This window comes from Cnephaeus nilssonii (assembly GCF_951640355.1).
Source record: "Cnephaeus nilssonii genome assembly, chromosome: 7".
NCBI classification, from domain to species: Eukaryota; Metazoa; Chordata; class Mammalia; order Chiroptera; family Vespertilionidae; genus Cnephaeus; species Cnephaeus nilssonii.
The window spans coordinates 64,668,594-64,688,172 of NC_137078.1; the positions used below are offsets into that span (position 1 = coordinate 64,668,594).

General features: G+C 43.1%; 1 protein-coding gene across 1 annotated transcript in view; it reads right to left on the reverse strand.

The window, feature by feature from the left end:
• C8A (complement C8 alpha chain) overlaps positions 1-19,579 on the reverse strand; it is a gene marked incomplete at both ends in the record, with an annotated part of 61,203 nt that overhangs the window by 19,948 nt on the left and 21,676 nt on the right. The window contains 3 exons of the mRNA XM_079777378.1: positions 12,766-13,006; positions 15,365-15,565; positions 17,782-17,971. Coding sequence (XP_079633504.1) covers positions 12,766-13,006; positions 15,365-15,565; positions 17,782-17,971 — 632 coding nt within the window. The remainder of the gene's footprint in view (positions 1-12,765; positions 13,007-15,364; positions 15,566-17,781; positions 17,972-19,579) is intronic.

The window sequence follows — 19,579 nt, forward strand, 5'->3', positions numbered from 1 at the left end:
TATTCCCATTTTAGAGATGAGTAAATAGAGGCTTAGATAGTTTAAGTCATTTGCCCAAATAATTATACAAGGAAATAGTAGAACTTGGATTGAACCAAAGTCTGTGTCCAAAGCCCATTTTCTCCATAACACATTGTGTCACCCATGGGAGAGAGAGCTAAGGGTAGCGCTGGGAGTAATTCTGATATCATCTCACCTTCTCTCCTTTAAGGCTGAGGCTGTTTTCAGTGATCAAGATGGGAATTCAAAATCAAGACAAAAGCAGAGGTATGGTACTGAGCATCTCTCCATTCCATGTGTATGCAAATGACTTAAGGGGAGTGGGGACAGAGCCAAGACACCAGGAGCCTGTCAGTCAATCAATACCATCCATCACTGTGAAGCCTGGTTGTCATGGTAACTGGGGATAAAGCCTGGAGCCTGTTAGAATCTAGTGCCTGTCTGTTCAGGGTGGTTGGTTGGTTAGCACAGCAAAAGCCCTTCTGGGCCAGCTCAGACTGCATAGTCATAAATATAAGATCCTTCACCATCAGGGTTCTGCTCACCCCACTCTCCAGACTAGATCAGACTCTTTAAGAATCCAGCACTGACTCTGCAGGAAAGCTCCAGAGGATGCCCAGCATATATGGGCTTGGTTCTGAACCATGCCTGCTAGAAAGACAATGAGCCTTTCCTGTGGGCAGCCTCCGCCTCTGGGCAAAAACACTGGGGACATACCATTAACAAGATGCGTGATGGAAACAGGCAGTGCAATGGTGTGATACAAAGAGCTGAATCCCAATTCACTGTCTCCCAACTGGGGAGGCAGAAAGACTGCCTGGAAGAGTCCTATCTATGTAGAAACCAAGGATAAGTAAGCATTAGCCAGGTGAAGAAGAGAGAGGCAGGGGAGGGGAACACAGTTCAGGAGGAAGGAACAACACATTCCTCTTTGTAAAACCCCAAGGAGAAAGTGAGTATGATTAAGTCAAAGACCCAGCAAGTAGCTCAGTATAGGAAGCCCAGTGGTGAGCGATGGTGCTGGAGGGCTGGGCAGGGCCAGAGCATGCTCATTTGAGTGCTGGCCATCCCCTCCAGGGGCACGGACCCTCCTCTTCTTAATGTTCACCTTTGCACGGCTCCAGCAGCTGGCCATTTTGCAACTTGTCATCCTCTCTGTGCTCCCTGGAGGTCAACACTGACTCCATTTCCAGGCTACTGATACCATCCCTCTTCCTGCCATAACCTGGCCACAGGACTGCTCTCACTTATGCACTGGCCTCAGGGACCAGCCCTTCACAAGAGAGTCTGACCCTGGGCTGAACCTGGATACTTGTCTCCTGCTCCTTACCCTCACCCACTTGCTGCCTCAGCCACTTTATCATGAAACTCTGCTTAGAAAGCTCCAGCCCCCTTCTCTACCAGACAAGCTCGTGCTCCTACTGATTTTGAAAGATCAGGTTTGGATGTCTTTGGAGTCTAGAAAAATGGGAAAGGAAGCACGGTGGTTAATCCCTCCTTTGTGCCTCTACTGTATTTATTTCTATTCAAGCATTTATTCCATTGTATTATTTTTAGCTCCTGATTCACTCCACATTTCCCTAGGGCAAGGATCTGTATGATTTATCCCTGGGTCCCCAGAAATCATGGGTTCTCAATGGATATTTACTGGGTGAGTGGATGGGTGCATGGGCCAAGGGGTGGGTGGATGGAAATTAGATTCTGAGAAGGGTTTTCCTCGGAGATTGAGTGTTTCCTGCCTCCTACTTTGGGTAACAAGGAAATCTTCCTGAAAGGGAATTGTAAGCAAGCAACAGCAATTATATGTATACAAATGTGATGGAAAGTATGAGGAATTTGAAGGATTTAAATCATACATCTGCCCCACCCCAATTACTCTCTACACACAGCTTAATCATCTGGGCTGCTTTTGTCTCATTCTCATAAAGGAACAGGAAATACACAGCCCAGAGGCCCACATTCCCCCATCCCCTGCCTCTGACAGACATCACTAATTGATCACAGCACTTTCTGGCTGAGCCCCTATCTGGTGTCATAATCCTCAACTCAGCAGTCCCAGTAGCATTTGCTGTTAAACCACCTGCTGTCCCTGGTTTTGACACTTTTTCTGGCCTGCAAGTCTCTGAGGTTCACCACCTTTAATGCCATGGGCACTGACACACCATGCTTTTTCCTGACTCTGTGACTATACCTAAGCTTCAGAACTGACTATCACAAGCTGGTCACCTTTAACTTTCACAGTTCTCCCCATTACAATTCCTAACCAATGGGTCAAAATGACCCCAAACTGTATTTAGGGATGCGTCTTGAGTATAACAACACCTTAATTATTTTTAAAACCTGATTTAACTATTTTCAAAGCTATCACAAGCAGCTTAATGGTTTTTCTTAAAGAGAAAATAAGTGAAATAAAACATCCAGATGTAGCACAAGAGGCACTGAACTGGAAATTAGAAATCCTCATTCCAAACCTCACTCTGCTTCTAACCAGTGGTATCACCTTGGACACGTTATTTCCCTCCTCAATGCCTAGTTTGCCTCATTGTGAAATGGGGACCACCATAAACACAGCTCCAAGCACTGCCAAGAGGCTCAAATGAGAGGATAGCCCTGTAGAGACTCAGTATCTACCTGCCAGAGTCAGAACTCAGGGAATGCTTGCTCTTTCATTCCATGTGCATAAACTGTTTCTTTGCATGAGACTTTCTATTCCTGTCTTAGCAGTTATTACTTATATCTGCCTCTAGCTTTCCCCCTTGCCTACCTTCCTGTGGTGGTGAACTTTATTTCTTTTATATTTTTAATCCCTTACCCAAGAACATACTTAGAGAAAGGAAGAGAGAGACAGAGAGAAACATTGATGTGAGAAACACCGATCGGTTGCTTTCCATACATGACCTGTCCAGGAATAAAACCTGCAACCCATGTATGTGCCCTGACCAGGAATCGAACTGAAAACCTTTTGGTGCACAGGATAACACTCAACCAACTGAACCACTCGGGCCAGGCAGTGGTGGTTAATTTAACACATCAATTTGACTGGATCATGAGTGTGTCCAGCTATTTGGTCAGACATTTTCCTGAGTGTCTCTGTGAGGTTGTTTTTGGATGAGATCAACATTTACGTCAGTAGACTGAGTAAAGCAGATTGTTCTTCCTAATATAGGTGGGCCTTGTCCAATCAGGTGAAGTCCCAAATGGGGGGGGGGGGAAGAAAAAAAAAGGCTGACCCTTCCCTGAGTAAGAGAGGTCTTCCTGCCTGACTGCCTTCAAACTGGGACTATGACTTTCTCCTGCCTTGAAACAGGACCTGGAATGTGAGCTCTTCCTGAGTCTCAAGCCTGCTGACTGCAGATCTTGAGACTTGTCAGACTTCATAATTGTGTGAGCCGATTTCTTTCTTCTTTTTTTCAATGTTGTTGTTTTTTCAATCTTTATTGTTAAAAGTATTGAATCTCAGAGGGAAGGCAGGAGTGCGTGGGTGGGTGGGAAAAGACCAAACAAAGATCTTCAATTTTTTAACATGTTTTCTGTGCCAGGAACTATGTCAGATGTTAAGGACATAATTATAGATTAAAAAAAAAAGACATAGTCCCTGACCCCATGATGTTCACTACCTGGAAGTACTGACCTCTCACAATCCTTTAAGCTAGCCAGTTTGGCCATTCATCACCATGACTGATAGCTAAAAGGAAGATGCAGAAAGTGACATCTGTTGAATGTGAGCCAATTTCTTTTTGTAAATCTCTTTACATATATATGTAATAAAATCTATATACATCTCCTATTGGTTCTCTGAAACCAATTAGTTAGAACCCCAACTAATAATACATTTCCTAATGCCTTCCTTATGGCTATCAATGATTTTCCTTTATTTATTTACTTATTTATAAACATACATTTTTATTGATTTCAGAGAGGAAGGGAGAGGGAGAGAAAGATAGAAACATCAATGATGAGGGAGAATCATTGATTAGCTGCCTCCTGCACATCCTCTATTGGGGATCGAGCCCACAACCTGGGCATGTGCCCTTGACCAGAATTGAACCTGGGACCCTTCAGTCCACAGGCTGACAGTCTATCCACTGAGCCAAACCAGTTAGGGCTGATTTTCCTCTTTTTAAAGTGATTGAATATGAATATATGTCTGTAATCAGCACAGTGGGTTAAGACAGTGTTTTTAGTACTTTTTTGACTACTCCCAAAAGTAAGTAACATATTTTACATCATGACCCAGCCCACACACATCCAACTAAAGTAAGTTTCAATACTTGACCATATCAGTGTGACACACTCATATTTTTCCATACTATTATATCCTATTTCATTTTGGTATATGCTGGCCATGACCAACTAAATTTCTTTTACAATCTACTAATGGACTGTGACCTGCAGTTTGAAAAATCCTAGGCATATATCTCTGAGACATTATAGCATGTTGGTTAAGATCACAGGTTCTTGAGTTTGAACCCTAGCTCCACCAATTAATAGCAATGTGACCTTGGCAAGTTACTTAACATTGCTGAACTTCAGTCCTTCATTTTAAACTGGGGATCCTAGTATCCTCTTCACAGGTGTTTCCTGAGGATTAAATGAGATAGTATATTTAAAGTGCTTGATCCAGTATCTGCCACATAGTTAAATGCTCAGTAAATGTTGGCTTTCTTGCCACCATTCCTAGAGCCTAAGCCTCTGGTATATCATATCAGAATGAATGATGCACCAAGTGAGAAAGTGTGTAAGCTGATAAATACTTGGACAATACACAAACTCTACATTGCAAGACCTGGACTCAGTACTAACTGAATCATGTTGAGCCATTTACTTAGGCTCTTTGGACCTCAGCTATCCTATCTAATAAAAGAGTAATATGCAAATTAACCATCACTCCACTACACCCACAAACCACGCCCATCAGCCAATCAGGAGTGAGTATGCAAATTAACCCAACCAAGATAGCTGTGGCCATAGAGAGAGCAGGAAGGAGGCTTGAGTTTCCCCGGCGATGGAGGAAGCCAAGCTTCTACAGTCCTGGCCTGCTTTGGCCTCCTCTTAAGGCTACAAAGTTTCAATTATAGAAGATAAATAAATCCCAACAGAAATGGCTGCTGCCACAGAGCCAGCAGAAGGCTTGGCTCCACTCCAGGCTACAAAGTTTCAATTGTAGAAGATAAATAAATCCCAGATACCAGGGCCTCCCCTTGGGTTGCCGGGGGGCGTGGCCGGCCTGCAAACCACCACAGGCCCCTCGCCCAGGCCGCCCCACGCCCCAAGGGAACCCCTACCCTGATCCAGGACATGCTTCAGGGCAAACCAGCTGGACCCCACCCATGCACCAGGCCTCTATCCTATCTAATAAAAGAGTAATATGCAGATTGACCATCACTCCAACACACAAGATGACTGCCCCCATGCGGTCAAAGATCCTGCCCCCATGTGGACACAAGATGGCTACCACAAGATGGCCAGCAGGGGAGAGCAGTTGGGAGGGACCAGGCCTGCAAGGGAGGGCAGTTGGGGGCAATAAAGCCTGCAGGGGAGGGCAGTTAGGGATGACCAGGCAGGCAGAGGAGGGAAGTTGGGGGCAAACAGGCTGGCAGGGGAGCAGTTAGACATCAATCAGGCTGGCAGGGGAGTGGTTAGGGGGTGATCAGGCTGGCAGGCAGAAGCGGTTAGGGGCAATCAGGAAGACAGGCAGGTGAGCAGTTGGGAGCCAGCAGTCCTGGATTGTGAGAGGGATGTCCGACTGCCCATTTAGGCCGGATCCCAGTGGGATCGGGCCTAAATGGGCAGTCGGACATCCCTCAAGGGGTCCCAGATTGGAGAGGGTGCAGGCTGGGCTGAGGGACAACCCCCTGGGCACGAATTTCATGCACTGGGCCTCTAGTCTATATAATAAAAGCCTAAGTGACTGCTATGGCAGAATGACCAGTTGCTATGATGCACACTGACCACCAGGGGGAAGATGATAATGTAGGAGCTGCCCCCTAGTGGTCAGTGCACTCCCACAGGGGGAGCGCCACTCAGCCAGAAGCCAGGCTCACAGCTGGCGAGTGCAGCGGCAGTGGTGGGAGCCTCTCCCACCTCTGTGGCAGTGCTAAGGATCAGCCAGCCGAGCAGTAGGAGCAGTGAGCAGGTGGGTGTTAAGGAGCAAGAGGTCCAGACTGCAAGAGGGTGCAGGCTGGGCTGAAGGACCCCACACACACACACCCCGTGCACGAATTTTGTGCACTGGGCCTCTAGTCTCTCTATAAAAGTGGTAAAAATAATATAATTCCTCATAAACTATTATGAAGATCATCTTGAATACCAGATGTGAATGCAATGTACTTTACCAATATTAGGAGTTACTATATGTAATTATATTTTATTAAAACCAAATATTTCTGTTAACTCTAAGTACAATCAATAAAAATAAACTTTTAATTCATTTTGGGTGGTAACCAATTTTGCTGTCCATGTAATAAGTCATCCCTGACTCTAATCCAAGTGTTTATGGCAAAGAGAAACCCCCTTACTTTCTATAAACTCTCAATGAGAGGAAACATGTTGGTGTCTAGACAGTGCTTACTTGCCATGTTGTGTGTGCTTAATAAGTGTTTCTTGCATAAAAAGCTAAATGAATGAATGAATGAATGAATGAATAAAGGAAGGGAAGGAAGAGGAAGAGAACATAGAGCTGTAATTAACATAAACTTTAGAGCAGTTTTGTGTCCCTGTGGCCTTTTCTGCTCTGTGTGTGAGGTGGTAGACCAGCTGACTCAAGGACCTTAGCTGGAAGGTAACAGTTAATGACAGGCTGGATGCACTGTGACCTCACTGGAAGGGTCGTTCCCAGGGTCACTGTTATCTGGCATCTATCAAGGGGAGGAATGATGGAATGAGGCACAGATTTGGGCAGAGTTGTTAACACTTTGAAAGATAGTGATGAGAATTCAAAGTGACCTTGATAAATGGGAAGAGCAGTCCCTCCAAAACTGGATGAAGCTCTAGAGACAGAAATGAATGACCTGGATCACAAAAATGGGCAGGTGGGAAAGGAGGCATGATTGCTGAGGCTCCGAGTCCATAGCCAAAGCATTGACCACAGCAGGCTGGACATAACGATAATGATTTCCCTTCCACTTGAACAATGTCTCCGAGCTGACCAATTGCAGAGCCCTCTGAGATAGATCATCTTGTTATCCCCACTCTACAGATGAGAGGACGGTTAATATTATAGAGTTAACTGGGAATCTGGGAATAATAAACATGTGGTAGTAATAACACCAACATAGCACAGAAATAATAGGTAACATTTTTTAACTCTTACTATATGTCAGGCACTGGACCATATGCTCACATAGACTGATTCATTTCATATTCACAACAATCATATGAAGTATGTATTGTCATGTTTCACTTAGAGGAACAGGAAACTGAGGCATGGAGAGGTTAACTAGCATGCCTAAGGATCACATGGCTGATAAATGGTAGAGATGAGATTTGATCCAGGTAATTCTTCTCCAACAATTGTATTTATTGAATGCTTATTAGAGTGTGAGCACTGCCCTAAATATATTCTCTGGATACGTTCACTTATTCCCCACTACCACTTTGCCAGGCAAATGTCATTAATATCTCCAGCTTAACAGGTGAGGAAATTGAGACTTAAAATGGTTAAATAGCGTGTCCCTAATCACAGTTATTGACAGAACCGATGTTTTTAACTGCTTTTGCTATACTGATATCCTGCACTAAAGGAAAAATATCTGTTTAAACGTTTATCATGCCAAATTTCTTGGAATTATTCTCAAACAAACTCTTGTTATCATTCCATTTAGCACTTAAAGAAACTGAGATTCAGAGAAATTAAGTACCCAGATCAAGGTCATGCAAAACGGTAGACTCAAGATCTCACCCAGATGTATCTGACTCCAAAGTCTGGATGCCCTGCTATGCCATCACCAGCACTTCTCTTCACTCCACAGACCCTGATCAGATGACATTAGTACCTACTGACCACACCTAAAACTGCAATCTACAAATAGTCACTGCTGTTTAAACAGGGTTTTACTTATCGCGGGGCTTTGTAAAAATATCATCTTGGTTAATTCTCACCACAGCTGTTTGAAGTAGCATATTATCCATACATTAGTTATAGGGGAAATGAGACCCAGAGATGTGAAGTATTAACATTTAAATGGCAGAGCCTACATGAAAAGTAAAGGTATCTCAGTCAAAGGAGTTCTCACTCCACACTGCCTGCTGGCTTTTATGGGGCCGCCGAATGCTACCGGTTTCCTTCACAAGAGAGGCATCAATAGAAGTTATTTTCTGTAAGGTCTTGGCAGAGCTCCTTTAAATTGCCAAAAACTATATAATCATGAATCGTTGTATTCTTGAGGACTATTATTTACTTTCTATTCCATGTGTGGTTTCCATTATAGCGTTCCTGATAGGGGCATCTTATCAGACTTACTTCAATTCTTTAACTGATAGGAAAACGCTACATGTTGCATTTTGAGAGAGTAAGGGCACAGAAGCTGAAACAAATGTCAGGACTTATCTACATTAGCAAAAAGAGGAGGAGCTAAGAGCAGACCACCACCATCTTTGTCCCAAAGGTATTTAGAGAAATTTCATGTAATCTCTGATACTTTTCTCACTGCACATGTCTGCTTAGCTGGAGGGGACCTGCAGAGAGAACATGGCAAGCAGTAGTCATGGGAATGAATGGGAAGGGACAGGTTGTAGATACTGAGGAGGTGACTAACAAGATATGTGAGAAGAGAGATGGAAGATGTCAAAATTACTCCCAGGTTTGAGTCCTGACAAAAGCATCTGGGATAAAAAGGAAAGAAGCCGAGACCATAATTCAGATTATCTCGTGTATTTTTCAGTTACTAGTGATAGGACTTTTCAGCCTTGGTTCCTTCGTCTTTGGAAGTAAAGAAACCTATTGGCTCGCACAAAATCATAGGAAGATTAAGTAAGAAGATGTACCAGTAGCCAACAGGTACATTAAAAGGTGTTCAACATCACAAATCATCAGAAAAAGAGACATCAAAACCACAATGATATATCACTTCATACCTGTGAGGATGTCTGTTATCAAAAAGATAAGTGATCACAAATGTTGTCAAGGATATAGAGAAAAGGGGACTCTTGTGCCCCCTGTTGGTGGGAATATAAACTGGTATAGACATGGGAAAACAGTATGGAGGCTCGTCAAGAAATTAAAAATAGAACTACCATATGATCCAGCAATCCCACTTCTGGCTGTACTAGTATATCTGAAGGAAACAAAATCATTATCTCAAAAATATATCTGCATTCTCATGTTCATAGCAGCATTATTCACAATAGCCAAGGTACAGAAACAACCCAAGTTGGCAGATGAATGGGTAAAGAAAATGCAGCATAGATATACAATGGGTTATTATCAGCCTTACAAAATAAGGAAATCCTGCCATTTGTGACAGCATGAAGGAAGAATTAAGATGACTTCTGGGGCCGTTTATTTAGTTTTCTGTACTAGATCATTAGCTTTGCAAGGACAAGGACCATATTGATTTTGTTCACCTGGCACATAATACAAACTCAATAAACATGGTTGAAAGAGTGAATGTATACGGAAACAAAATAATGGGAGAAGGGGCGGAGGGATGCCAGGGCAGGTTTCACAGAGGCGGAGATGCCCGTACGCGTTCAGAAGGATGATAAATCTGTCAGGTTGGCCAGACAGGGAAGAGCATTGGATGCTGACAGCACAGTGTGTGCAAAGGGAGGCAGGAAACACATGACCTGAGCAATGTCACTGCAGTACTTGACCTGCCCAAGATGAATGATCAGATCTGTGACTGGCCCAGATTCCAAGGAAGCCATGTCAATACATTATTTTCTTTGCCATCCAAAAACAAAGAGTAAGATCTCCAAAGAGGGGATGAAGAAGGAGAAAAAAACTGGAATCCAAACATTCAAGCCCAGAGCCATCCTGATTCCTGCAGAAGGTAGAATGCTGTCAGCCACAGCCCTAGAGGAAAGTCTAGGGTCCCACTGAAGTCCAGCATCACCTCCCCACTGTCCAAGGCTTCACCTGGTTTTTGATGGATGGTTTCATGCTGTCTTTGGGGGAGAAGCATTTTATCTAAAGAACACATTGGAGCAAACAGCTTTGTGCATCCTCAGAATGAACCCAGGGAGGATCTGAGGCAAACCCCAGGACAAAAGATCCCCCCAGAGCAAACCAGCCAATGTTCACTAAGTGCTCCCATGCCTCACCCAGCTCTCTGGGGGTGTGAATGTGTATACCACACAGGGAGTTTCTTAGAAATAAGCACTTAATAAAACATAAATATTATTAAAGCCATATAGATTAAAGATACACAGTGACAAAGAGGAAAGACAGAGACACGGGTTGAGAGAGAGAGAGAGAGAGAGAGAGAGAGAGAGGCACCAAGAAAGAAAGGGAGTGAGAGAGAGGGAGGATGAGAAAGAGACAAAGAGAAATGTGGAACATGGAGAGAGGCTGTGCATGATTCCATTTGTCAAAGGGAAAGAAGGTAGATGTTTTGTTCTTTGTAGGTTAACATGTAAATGACATTCTGATTTATTAACGGGCTCCAGCAGATGAGGTGATGATTAGCACATTTCCATATTTATAGAAAAGCAACACTAACTTTCCAGATTTATAGAAAATCAGCCCTTCACAAATAGCCAATTGTGCTATTATCGACATATGGTTTTCTATAAACAGAGCTGAGGTAATTATCCCTGGGACAATTTGTTGGTGGGCTCCTTTTGAATATTAACCACATAGGAAGCCTATTTCTGCCTCACAGATTTTAAAAAGGAGGGGCCATGCGATAACCCAGGCAATTAATTAGTAATCCAACACCCAAGACGGAGTCCAAATGAAAGGGTTTCCCGTGACCACATGGTGGAAAGACCATGGATCCAGGGCTCTGGGGCCAGCTTCCTGCAGCCCTGGGCAGAGTAATTAACGTCCCCGAGGAGCCTCAGCATTTCTGGGGCTGAAACTGTCATAACACCAGCCTCCACTTGTCCTCAAGAAAATTAAGTGAGAATATATACCATAGGACCTAGATCCTAGTAAGAACTCAACAAATGTTAGCTCTTTTCCTTCCTCATGTTTTAGATTGACTCTAAAAAGACCCACTTGAATTGAGTTTTTCAAACTCCTTTTTTACATTGATCCATACTACATTATTTATTTTGTATCATGACTCTGTATGTGTCTGTATTTAACTGGAAAAAACTTACCTGCACTGCCTACAATCCACTATGATATTTTCTATTCTACCCTTTGTTGTTCAAAATGCCATTTGTGATCCATACATTGATTTCAAGACCTTCTATGGGGTTGCACCCTGCAGTTGGAAGACTCTTGTGCTACAGAGGGTAGGAACCATATTTAGATTTGCTCACCATTGTATCCCTAGCACCAGCACATCATAGACACTCATTAAACATGTAAATTATGAAAGAATAATGAATATGTGGATGCATGGCTGAACTAATGAGTGGCCCTAACCACGAATCTGAATGCATGCCCATTTCAAACTCCACGTCTTGCTTTGCACACTCACTACATACTAAGCCTACCATGTTGAGTGCTAAAGAGAAAGAAAAGCATCAGACATAATACTTGCTTTTAAGGATCTTGCAATCTACATGAGGAGAAAAATATTAACATTTGGAAAATTGTTTTTTTAAGACTAACCAGTGTGGAGTTTATATGAATGTGTTGAAGAAAAGAAGTGGCCAGCCTGGGCTGGTGCAGTCAGGGAAACTTCCTAAAACTGGGAATTTGACCTTAGCTTTGAAATATGGACAGATCTCTCACCCTTCTACTTATTTATGGATCAGGTCGGTGGTTCTCAAACTAGTGAGCACCAGAATCACCTGAAGGGCTTGTCATAACACAGGCCACTGGGTCCACTCCCAGAGTTTCTAATTTAGTGGGTTTGGGATGGGAGCCTGAGAATTTGCACTCCTAACAGCTTCCCTGGTAATGCTGATGCTGCCAGATGGAGTCCACACTTTGAGGACCACTAGTCTAGCAGTTTGGAGTGAGACCATGTTGATGTCATGCTAAAAAGTTTAGATTTTGTTCTTGGCAATTCAGGATATTAGGCAAGAAAGTGACATCCTTAGATCTGTGAAGCAGAAAGATCCTTCTGGTGGCAATAGTTGGGAATGGCTTGGAAGGGGTAAACCTTCCCCTAGAAACCATCTGGAGCTCATGCAGTAATGAGTGAAAGATGGGAGCCTGCCTACCACTGTCAGAGTGGGTGTGGAGAAGGCAGATGGATGAGAGCTGTTCAGGGGAGAGAACTTGAAGGGTCTTAGAGATCCCCAGGGGGAAGGAGGAGGAGGAGTCTGGGATGACTCCAGTTTTCTGGTATCGCTGACTGACTGGTATGGTGGTTCCATGAACCTAGAATCTCCATTGAAATAAGTTTTAATGTTTTGAATAGCAAATCCTAAATTATTACTAAAGAGGTAACCGTGGTGAAATAGAAAACACATAGTTTTAAGGAGCCAGACAAGTATGAGCTAAAATCACATTTTTAGTGCTTAATTAGCAAGTCTGTTTCACCCTCTGGACCTTTATCCCCTATAAATAACACCAAAGATACTATATAGGGTTGTCATGAGGACCAAATGATATCATGCATGGCTCATAGTCAGTGCTCAGCAAACTACAAACCATGTTCTGGTGTAGGCACTGGCCATTGTGTGCATAAAGCTTCTACTTACGCGTTTTTTCCATATTTTCTTTGTTAAGCACCAGGAAATACTCATAAATGCCACCCATTGATCCAGATGTTATGTAATGGGTGCCGTAGTCATTGATGAACTTGGCGTATGGGCCATAATTGTACTTCTCTGGAAGCTCCATCAGTGACTGCAGCATCCCTTCATCCAGCATAATGTTGTCCCTCCTCATCTTAAAATAGGCAGTCTGCACCTTTGTGAAAATTCTCATAAAGCTGTATTTCTGCCAACAACAACCACCGCCATGGGGAGAGGGAAAAGAACAAAGAGAGAATACATTTTACCATCTGAGATCATGCAAAAGGTCAGCACTTACTAGCTGAGTAGATATATGTCTATGTACATATACTTATATGCTCATCTATAATAATAAAAGGGTAATATGCTAATTAGACCAGATGTCATTCTGGATGTCCTTCCAGGTGAAGTTGGGGCCAGAGGGGAGCCCGTGTCCTGGGTGCCAGAGGGAAGCTGGTGCCGGCAGCCAGGGGAAGGAAGGCCTACTCTTGCATGAATTTTGTGCATTGGGCCTCTAGTATATATATAATTATATGAGCATAAAGATATGTCATGGAGGATTAGAATATTTTACAAGCACACATTAAACATCAGGGTGTTCCTGACTTCTTTTCCATGGCTGCATCTCTGTTCCCACTGTCCAGGTCAAGTTCTCATCAACACTCCCCTGGGTTACTTCCTGCGTTGTGCTTCCCTGTGCTCCTCACCTCTATTCTGCCCCCAGTCCATTCTCATCTCCACATTTGTCCCTGCTCCAGTTAAAGCATTGCATTTTGCAACTGCTTACACAAGTATTAGGTATCTAGTAAGAATGATGCTTAGAAATGTTTTCAATTACATGGCAAAATGCTAGGATTATTTATCTATTTAACTTACTGCACAAATATCTAAAAGTGCCCGTACTCACATGCTCTCTGCTAGGTGCAGTGGACATGATCTTGACTGAGAGAGACCCCTGCCCTCATGCAGCTCACATTCAAGTTAGTGATAATCATGTACCGTTTAGTAATAAAGAAAACCAGGATGCTGATGTAATAATAATAATGAAAAAGCAAAGACCAGGTAATGCTGAATTGGTTTAAGTGGAAGAGGGTCATGTGTGGGCATTACTTCCAGGTAATGAAACCCTTAATCCAAAGTGATAGTGAAAGTTTGACTAGGTAACCTGCTTTTAGAAAAAATATGTGATAGCCAGATTAGAGAACAATGCTTCCCCTTCAGATCTGTAGCTCATTGGTGGCAAAGCTCCAGAATGTAATTGATATTTGATGCATAAGTTAATTTTTGTAACTATATTTTTAAGATTTGAAATAATTTTTGTGCCCTAGCTGGTTTGGCTCAGTGGATAGAGCACTGGCCTGCAGACTGAAGGATCCTGGGTTGGTTTCCGGTCAAGGCCACATGCCCGAGTTTCAGGCTCAATCCCCAGTAGAAAACATGCAGGGGCAGCCGATCAATGATTCTCTCTCATCATTGATGTTTCTATCTTTCTCTCCCTCTCCCTTCCTCTCTGAGATCAATAAAAATATATTTTTAAAAAAGAAATAATTTTTGAGCCCCAACTAAGTCCACAGTTCTGGAATCGATATTATTGAGGCATTTTGGTAAATTTCTAACCTACTCAATAAATATTCCTCTGGCTCCTCATTGCCTCTCCATCCTCATCACTCCCTGGTTTTCCTTCCTGCCCTGGGCTTCAGCCAGCTGAAGCACTTTCCATCCCAAATCTGTGAGATAGTCTCTCATCTCCAGGTCTCTGTGCCTGCTGCTGCCCACGCCTAGAACACCCTTCAGTTAACTTCTGCCTCCCGTCAACTGGAGAACTTGAACTGGTCTTTATATTTCAGTTTAAGGAGATGTTCTTTCCACAAGTAAGGACTGTCTGACCCCTCAGGACAATAGGCAGTAGTGACTGTTTGATGAATAAATGAAAAACTGATGCAGCCCTAGCTGGTTTGGCTCAGTGAATAGAGCATCGACCTGTGGACTGAAGGGTTCTGGGTTTGATTCCAGTCAAGGGCACATGCCCCTGTTGCAGGCTCGATCCCTAGTAGGGGGCATGCAGGAGGCAGCAGATCAATGATTCTCTCTCATCATTGATGTTTCTACCCCTCGCCCTTCCTCTCTAAAATCAATAAAAATATATTTTTTAAATTTTTTTTATAAAGAAAGAAAATTGATGCAGCATGTCAGCCCTCTAATCTATTTGGAAAAGTAAGGCTTGCTTTAGCATTCTTCCAAGTCTAGTTTAGAGGGCCTGGCTGTTTCTCTTTGAGACATTACCATTCTAAGTATTTCCCTACATGCTCCAGGTAACCATGAAAAAGGATGGGGCAAAGTGATAAGGGCTCTCGTCTCATCATTTGATTTTATTCCCTCTGTGATGATCCTGTGTGCAAAAGTGTAATAAGGAAAACAAACTTGATTAACACTGATCAGACATTTCCAATTACACAAGCAAATGAAAGTTCAATTACTACTGTACTTTTTAATGCAATTAAGGCACTATGTGTTCAGTATGGATTATGGATTACTGTGCGACATGGGCATTATATTTTAATACCTTCTCATTATACTTGCTTAACTCATCCACGATTGAAGAGTTGCGTGATCCGGATACACCTACATCCACTGTTACAGGGGTGCCTGCTGGGCCTACACCAACGGTCAACCCACCTGACACAAACAGGTCATTTTTTAGTTTGGAAAAAACTTCATTTGTATCATCATATAACTCTGAGGAGAAACTAGTGTCTGCCAGGGCCTGAAAAGAAACAAATGGATGTTAGCTTTGTGCACATAGCGTTATATTCCAGTTCATACTTAACATTTAAATCTTTGTTTTGTAAAATATCCACCAAGTTTCAGGTTATTATAAATAAGTCTTTTAAAAGGCTAATCGGGGTCCAGCCAGCATGGCTCAGTGGTTGAGTGTCAACCTATGAACCAGGAGGTCACGGTTCAATTCCCAGTCAGGGCACATGCCCAGGTTGCAGGCTCCATCCCCAGTGTGGGGCATGCGGGAGGCAGCTAATCAATAATTCTCTCTCATCATTGATGTTTCTATCTCTCTCTCCCTTCCACTCTGAAAACAATATATATATATATATATATATATATATATATATATATATATACAGATATATAATAAATAAATAGACAAAGGCTAATTGAGCATCAGATTTATACTAAGATATAGAAAATACAGCAGTATTTTTAGTTACTATTTAATATTATTGCTAAAATATTTATTTACAGATACACACACAGAGATGGTCCTGATAAAATGCTATACTGTTCTGAGCACAGATTTCATTTTCACTGAGTTAAAAAGAGAAGGTCACTTGACTCTGCAATGGACAGCTACAGAAAGCCACGCCTGGACATGGACCAGGAAGGAAAGGGCCAAAGGAAGGCAGGTAGGTGATACCAGTTCTAGGCAGAGTAAGCTTGAGTGCTGCCCTCAAATGTTTGGTTATTTCATTCCAGGCTCACAGTGGGGTTGCATTTTTCTGCCACCCTGAGCTGAGGCATGGTCTTATGCTTTGTGGGAGCCAAGAAAGCAAGGGTTAAAAGCACATGAGTGGTTCACTGTGCAATCACAAGAGCATGTGGCAAGATAGAACCTCCATTAGTCAGGTCCCATGTGTCTGTGATGATGTGAGTTTCCTTTCCACCTTTGGATGGAAAAGTAGCATCAGTGGGGCACTACTGCTTCAAAGCACTGAGATTTCAGAATCCTTTGTTGCCACAGTATAGCCTAGTCCAGTGGTCACCAACCTTTCGGACCTCACAAACCACCAGTGGTCCGCAGACCACTGGTTGGCGACCACTAGTACCTGACACATATGCCCTGGCCTAGACGATCCTCAAGGATAGGAAAATAGCATCTTCCTGTCGGCCAGCATGGCTTATCTTAGACCTGATGGCAGAGGTGGAAGTGGGTGGGGGAAGCCAACTCCTTAAACACAGACTTTATCCTGTGCCAATATTTTTCTCTTGAGAAACTTGGAGTGATGAATATGACTTGGTAATTGTTTAGAGTCCTAAGATTCTACCATCTCTCTCTATAGACAGAATTCTATACAATAAAGAGGTAATATGCAAACTGACTCATCATGCCCTCACAAGATGGCTGCCTATGAACAGGCTGGCAGGGGGGTTAGTGAGGGACAAAACAAACAACTGAACAAGCAGGCTGTGTGGGGCAACCAGGCCGGCAGGAAGGGCCATGAGGGGCAACCAGGCCAGCGGAGGGGAGCAGTTGGGGGTGACCAGGCCAGCAGGGGGGAGCAGTGGGGGCAATCAGGCCGGCAGGGGGGCAGTTGCAGGCTCCATCTCCTGTGGGGCATGAGGGAGGCAGCTAAACAATGGCTCTCTCTCATCATTGATGTTTCTATCTCTTTCTTCCTCTCTGAAATCAATAAAAATATTTTTAACAATAAAATAAATAAATTACATCTATCCAGGCATAGTTCAGATAGATCTGGGTTTCAATCTTATCTCTGCCCCCTACTTCAGTACAGCTTTTGGCCTGACACTTTAGCCTTCTAAGTCTCTGGGGTTTTAGCATCTAAAATGGGACAGTGATAGCACCTACCCTATCATGCTATTATGGGAGAATTCGTGTGGAAGTAGAACTGATACACATTTGATTGACTCCACAGAGGCAGAACCTGCTAATACAGAGGGCTGACTGTTCTTATATTCTAACAGGTCCACAACTTGGAAACAGGTCTTCTGACTAGCAGCCCAGAGAATAGGGCCTGAGTCTCTTTTATTGATTTTAGAATGGAGCCACGATCTAGCAGGTGGGTGGTCACACTTACCTCATTCCTCTCTCTTTAGCACTGAGCATGTAGGGGGCAGGTGTAAAGGGGCCTTCAGCCACCTGCAAGCTCTACAATACATAAAATCTTCCGTGCAAGGCATTCATCTCCCCCAGCAAGCCTCTCCTTTGAGTGCCCCATTGAGACTTACTTCAAAGCGGTACATCAGGAAGTTGTAGGGTTTCCGGAAGTATTTCTCATCATCCCCATAGTACAGACGCTCGCAGGTGGAGTCGTATCGAAGTTCCCTCCATTCCCCGTTGTATACCGTCTCACACTGGCCCCCATAATACCTGGCATCGTACACATTCTGAGCTTCTGTCCGGGTCAGGATGTTATACCTAAATTGAAAAGGCAGGCAGATAGCATGAAGTAGCCTCTGGACGATGTTGCAGCTGGTGGCCTGAGCAGTGGTTTCTCAAACTGTGTTCTGTGAGCCCTCAAAGTACCTTGAAGGTCACTTTGGGTGATGATGGGAGACTGAGTGAGCTGGGCCTGGGCCTTTAGGCTCTCTTTAACCAGAGCACCAGACAGCTCCATTCAGCATCTAGAAAAGTGCTCCCACATAGGAGGCACCCCTAAGTACTCACTGAATAAGTTGAAGAAGAATGTGCACAATTATCAAGAGTTTAAGCACAGGAACCAGACAGTCTGGACCCATTTCCCATCCCTGCCCCATCTAGCTGTGTGACCTTGGGCAAATTATTTAACTCTCCATGCCTCGGTTTAATAATTTGGAAAAAGCAGTTAATACTACTGCACTCATAGAGTTAAACATAAGCCAAAACATGTAAAGGAATCTTAATAGTTATTAGCATAGGTTAAGTACTAAATAAATGTTGCTCCTAGTATTAATTCAGAAAATAATACTGCTGATAAAAAAATGTAGGTTTGAAATTTTCGGGGTAAGTCAGTGCTAAGCTGAGAATCTAATCCTCAGGGAGGCCATTGTCTACAAGGCGGTGTGGAATGTCAGAGGGTGCACAGTTTGAAAGTCAGAGAGACGCCTGTTTAATTTCCAGTTCTGCCATTTACTAGCTGTGAGATTTTGGACACATTCTAGAATCTTCCTGAAGGTCATTTTCCTTACTTGAAGAACAGACATAAATAAAACCACCTCTCAGGGTTTTTGTTAAGTCTAAATGAAAGTGTTAAAGTCAAACAGAAGTCAAGTTGATAGTACATATTAGGCACTCAACAATCATGCTTCCTTTCCCCCAGCCCGCTATTGTTCCAGAAATATTTTCCCATGCTTCCCTCTCTGGTGTATTTCAAATCTATCTGCTTAAGTTCTGTATTTTAGGCCATGGATGGTTTAACCCTATTTAGGTAACAATAATGTTAAACAGTTGAAATACAGCTTTAATTTTCTAAACAGATAAAGTTAATTGAACAAGAGCATTTAGAGTTGGTACAAGTTCCAAAATCTGACAATCAAAGCCTTTGATGTTATAGACAATAAAATGATTGCCCGTTTCTGCCTCTCAAACTCCTATTAAGCCTTCAGGACCCAACTCAAGCATTGCCTCCTCTGTACTGCCTTCTTTGATGATCTTGGACAGACAGTTGCCCCTCCTCTGGGGTCCAATGGCATTCAGTGCTTATCTTGTCATATTTGCCTGTGGCCTCTGCAGAAAGGCGCAAAGGCAGTAAGATGTGTAAAAACTAAATAAAACCTGCGTCAAAGAAGTAAATGGACAACTATAGAGCACCTAGCATGTAGTAGAAATTAAATGTAAATGAACTTCCTTCTTTTCTCCCTTTCTCAACCTCTTTCTTCATATTAGTGGAAGTGAGTAATAATAGCTCTGATGGATTGAATGCACACTCTACCAGACATTTAGCATACATTAGCTTTCAACCTCATGACAGTTTTGCAAATACAGAAATTGAAGCTCAGGAAAATTAAGTAACTTGCTTGTAATCGCAGCTAGATTTTTTCCCCCCTA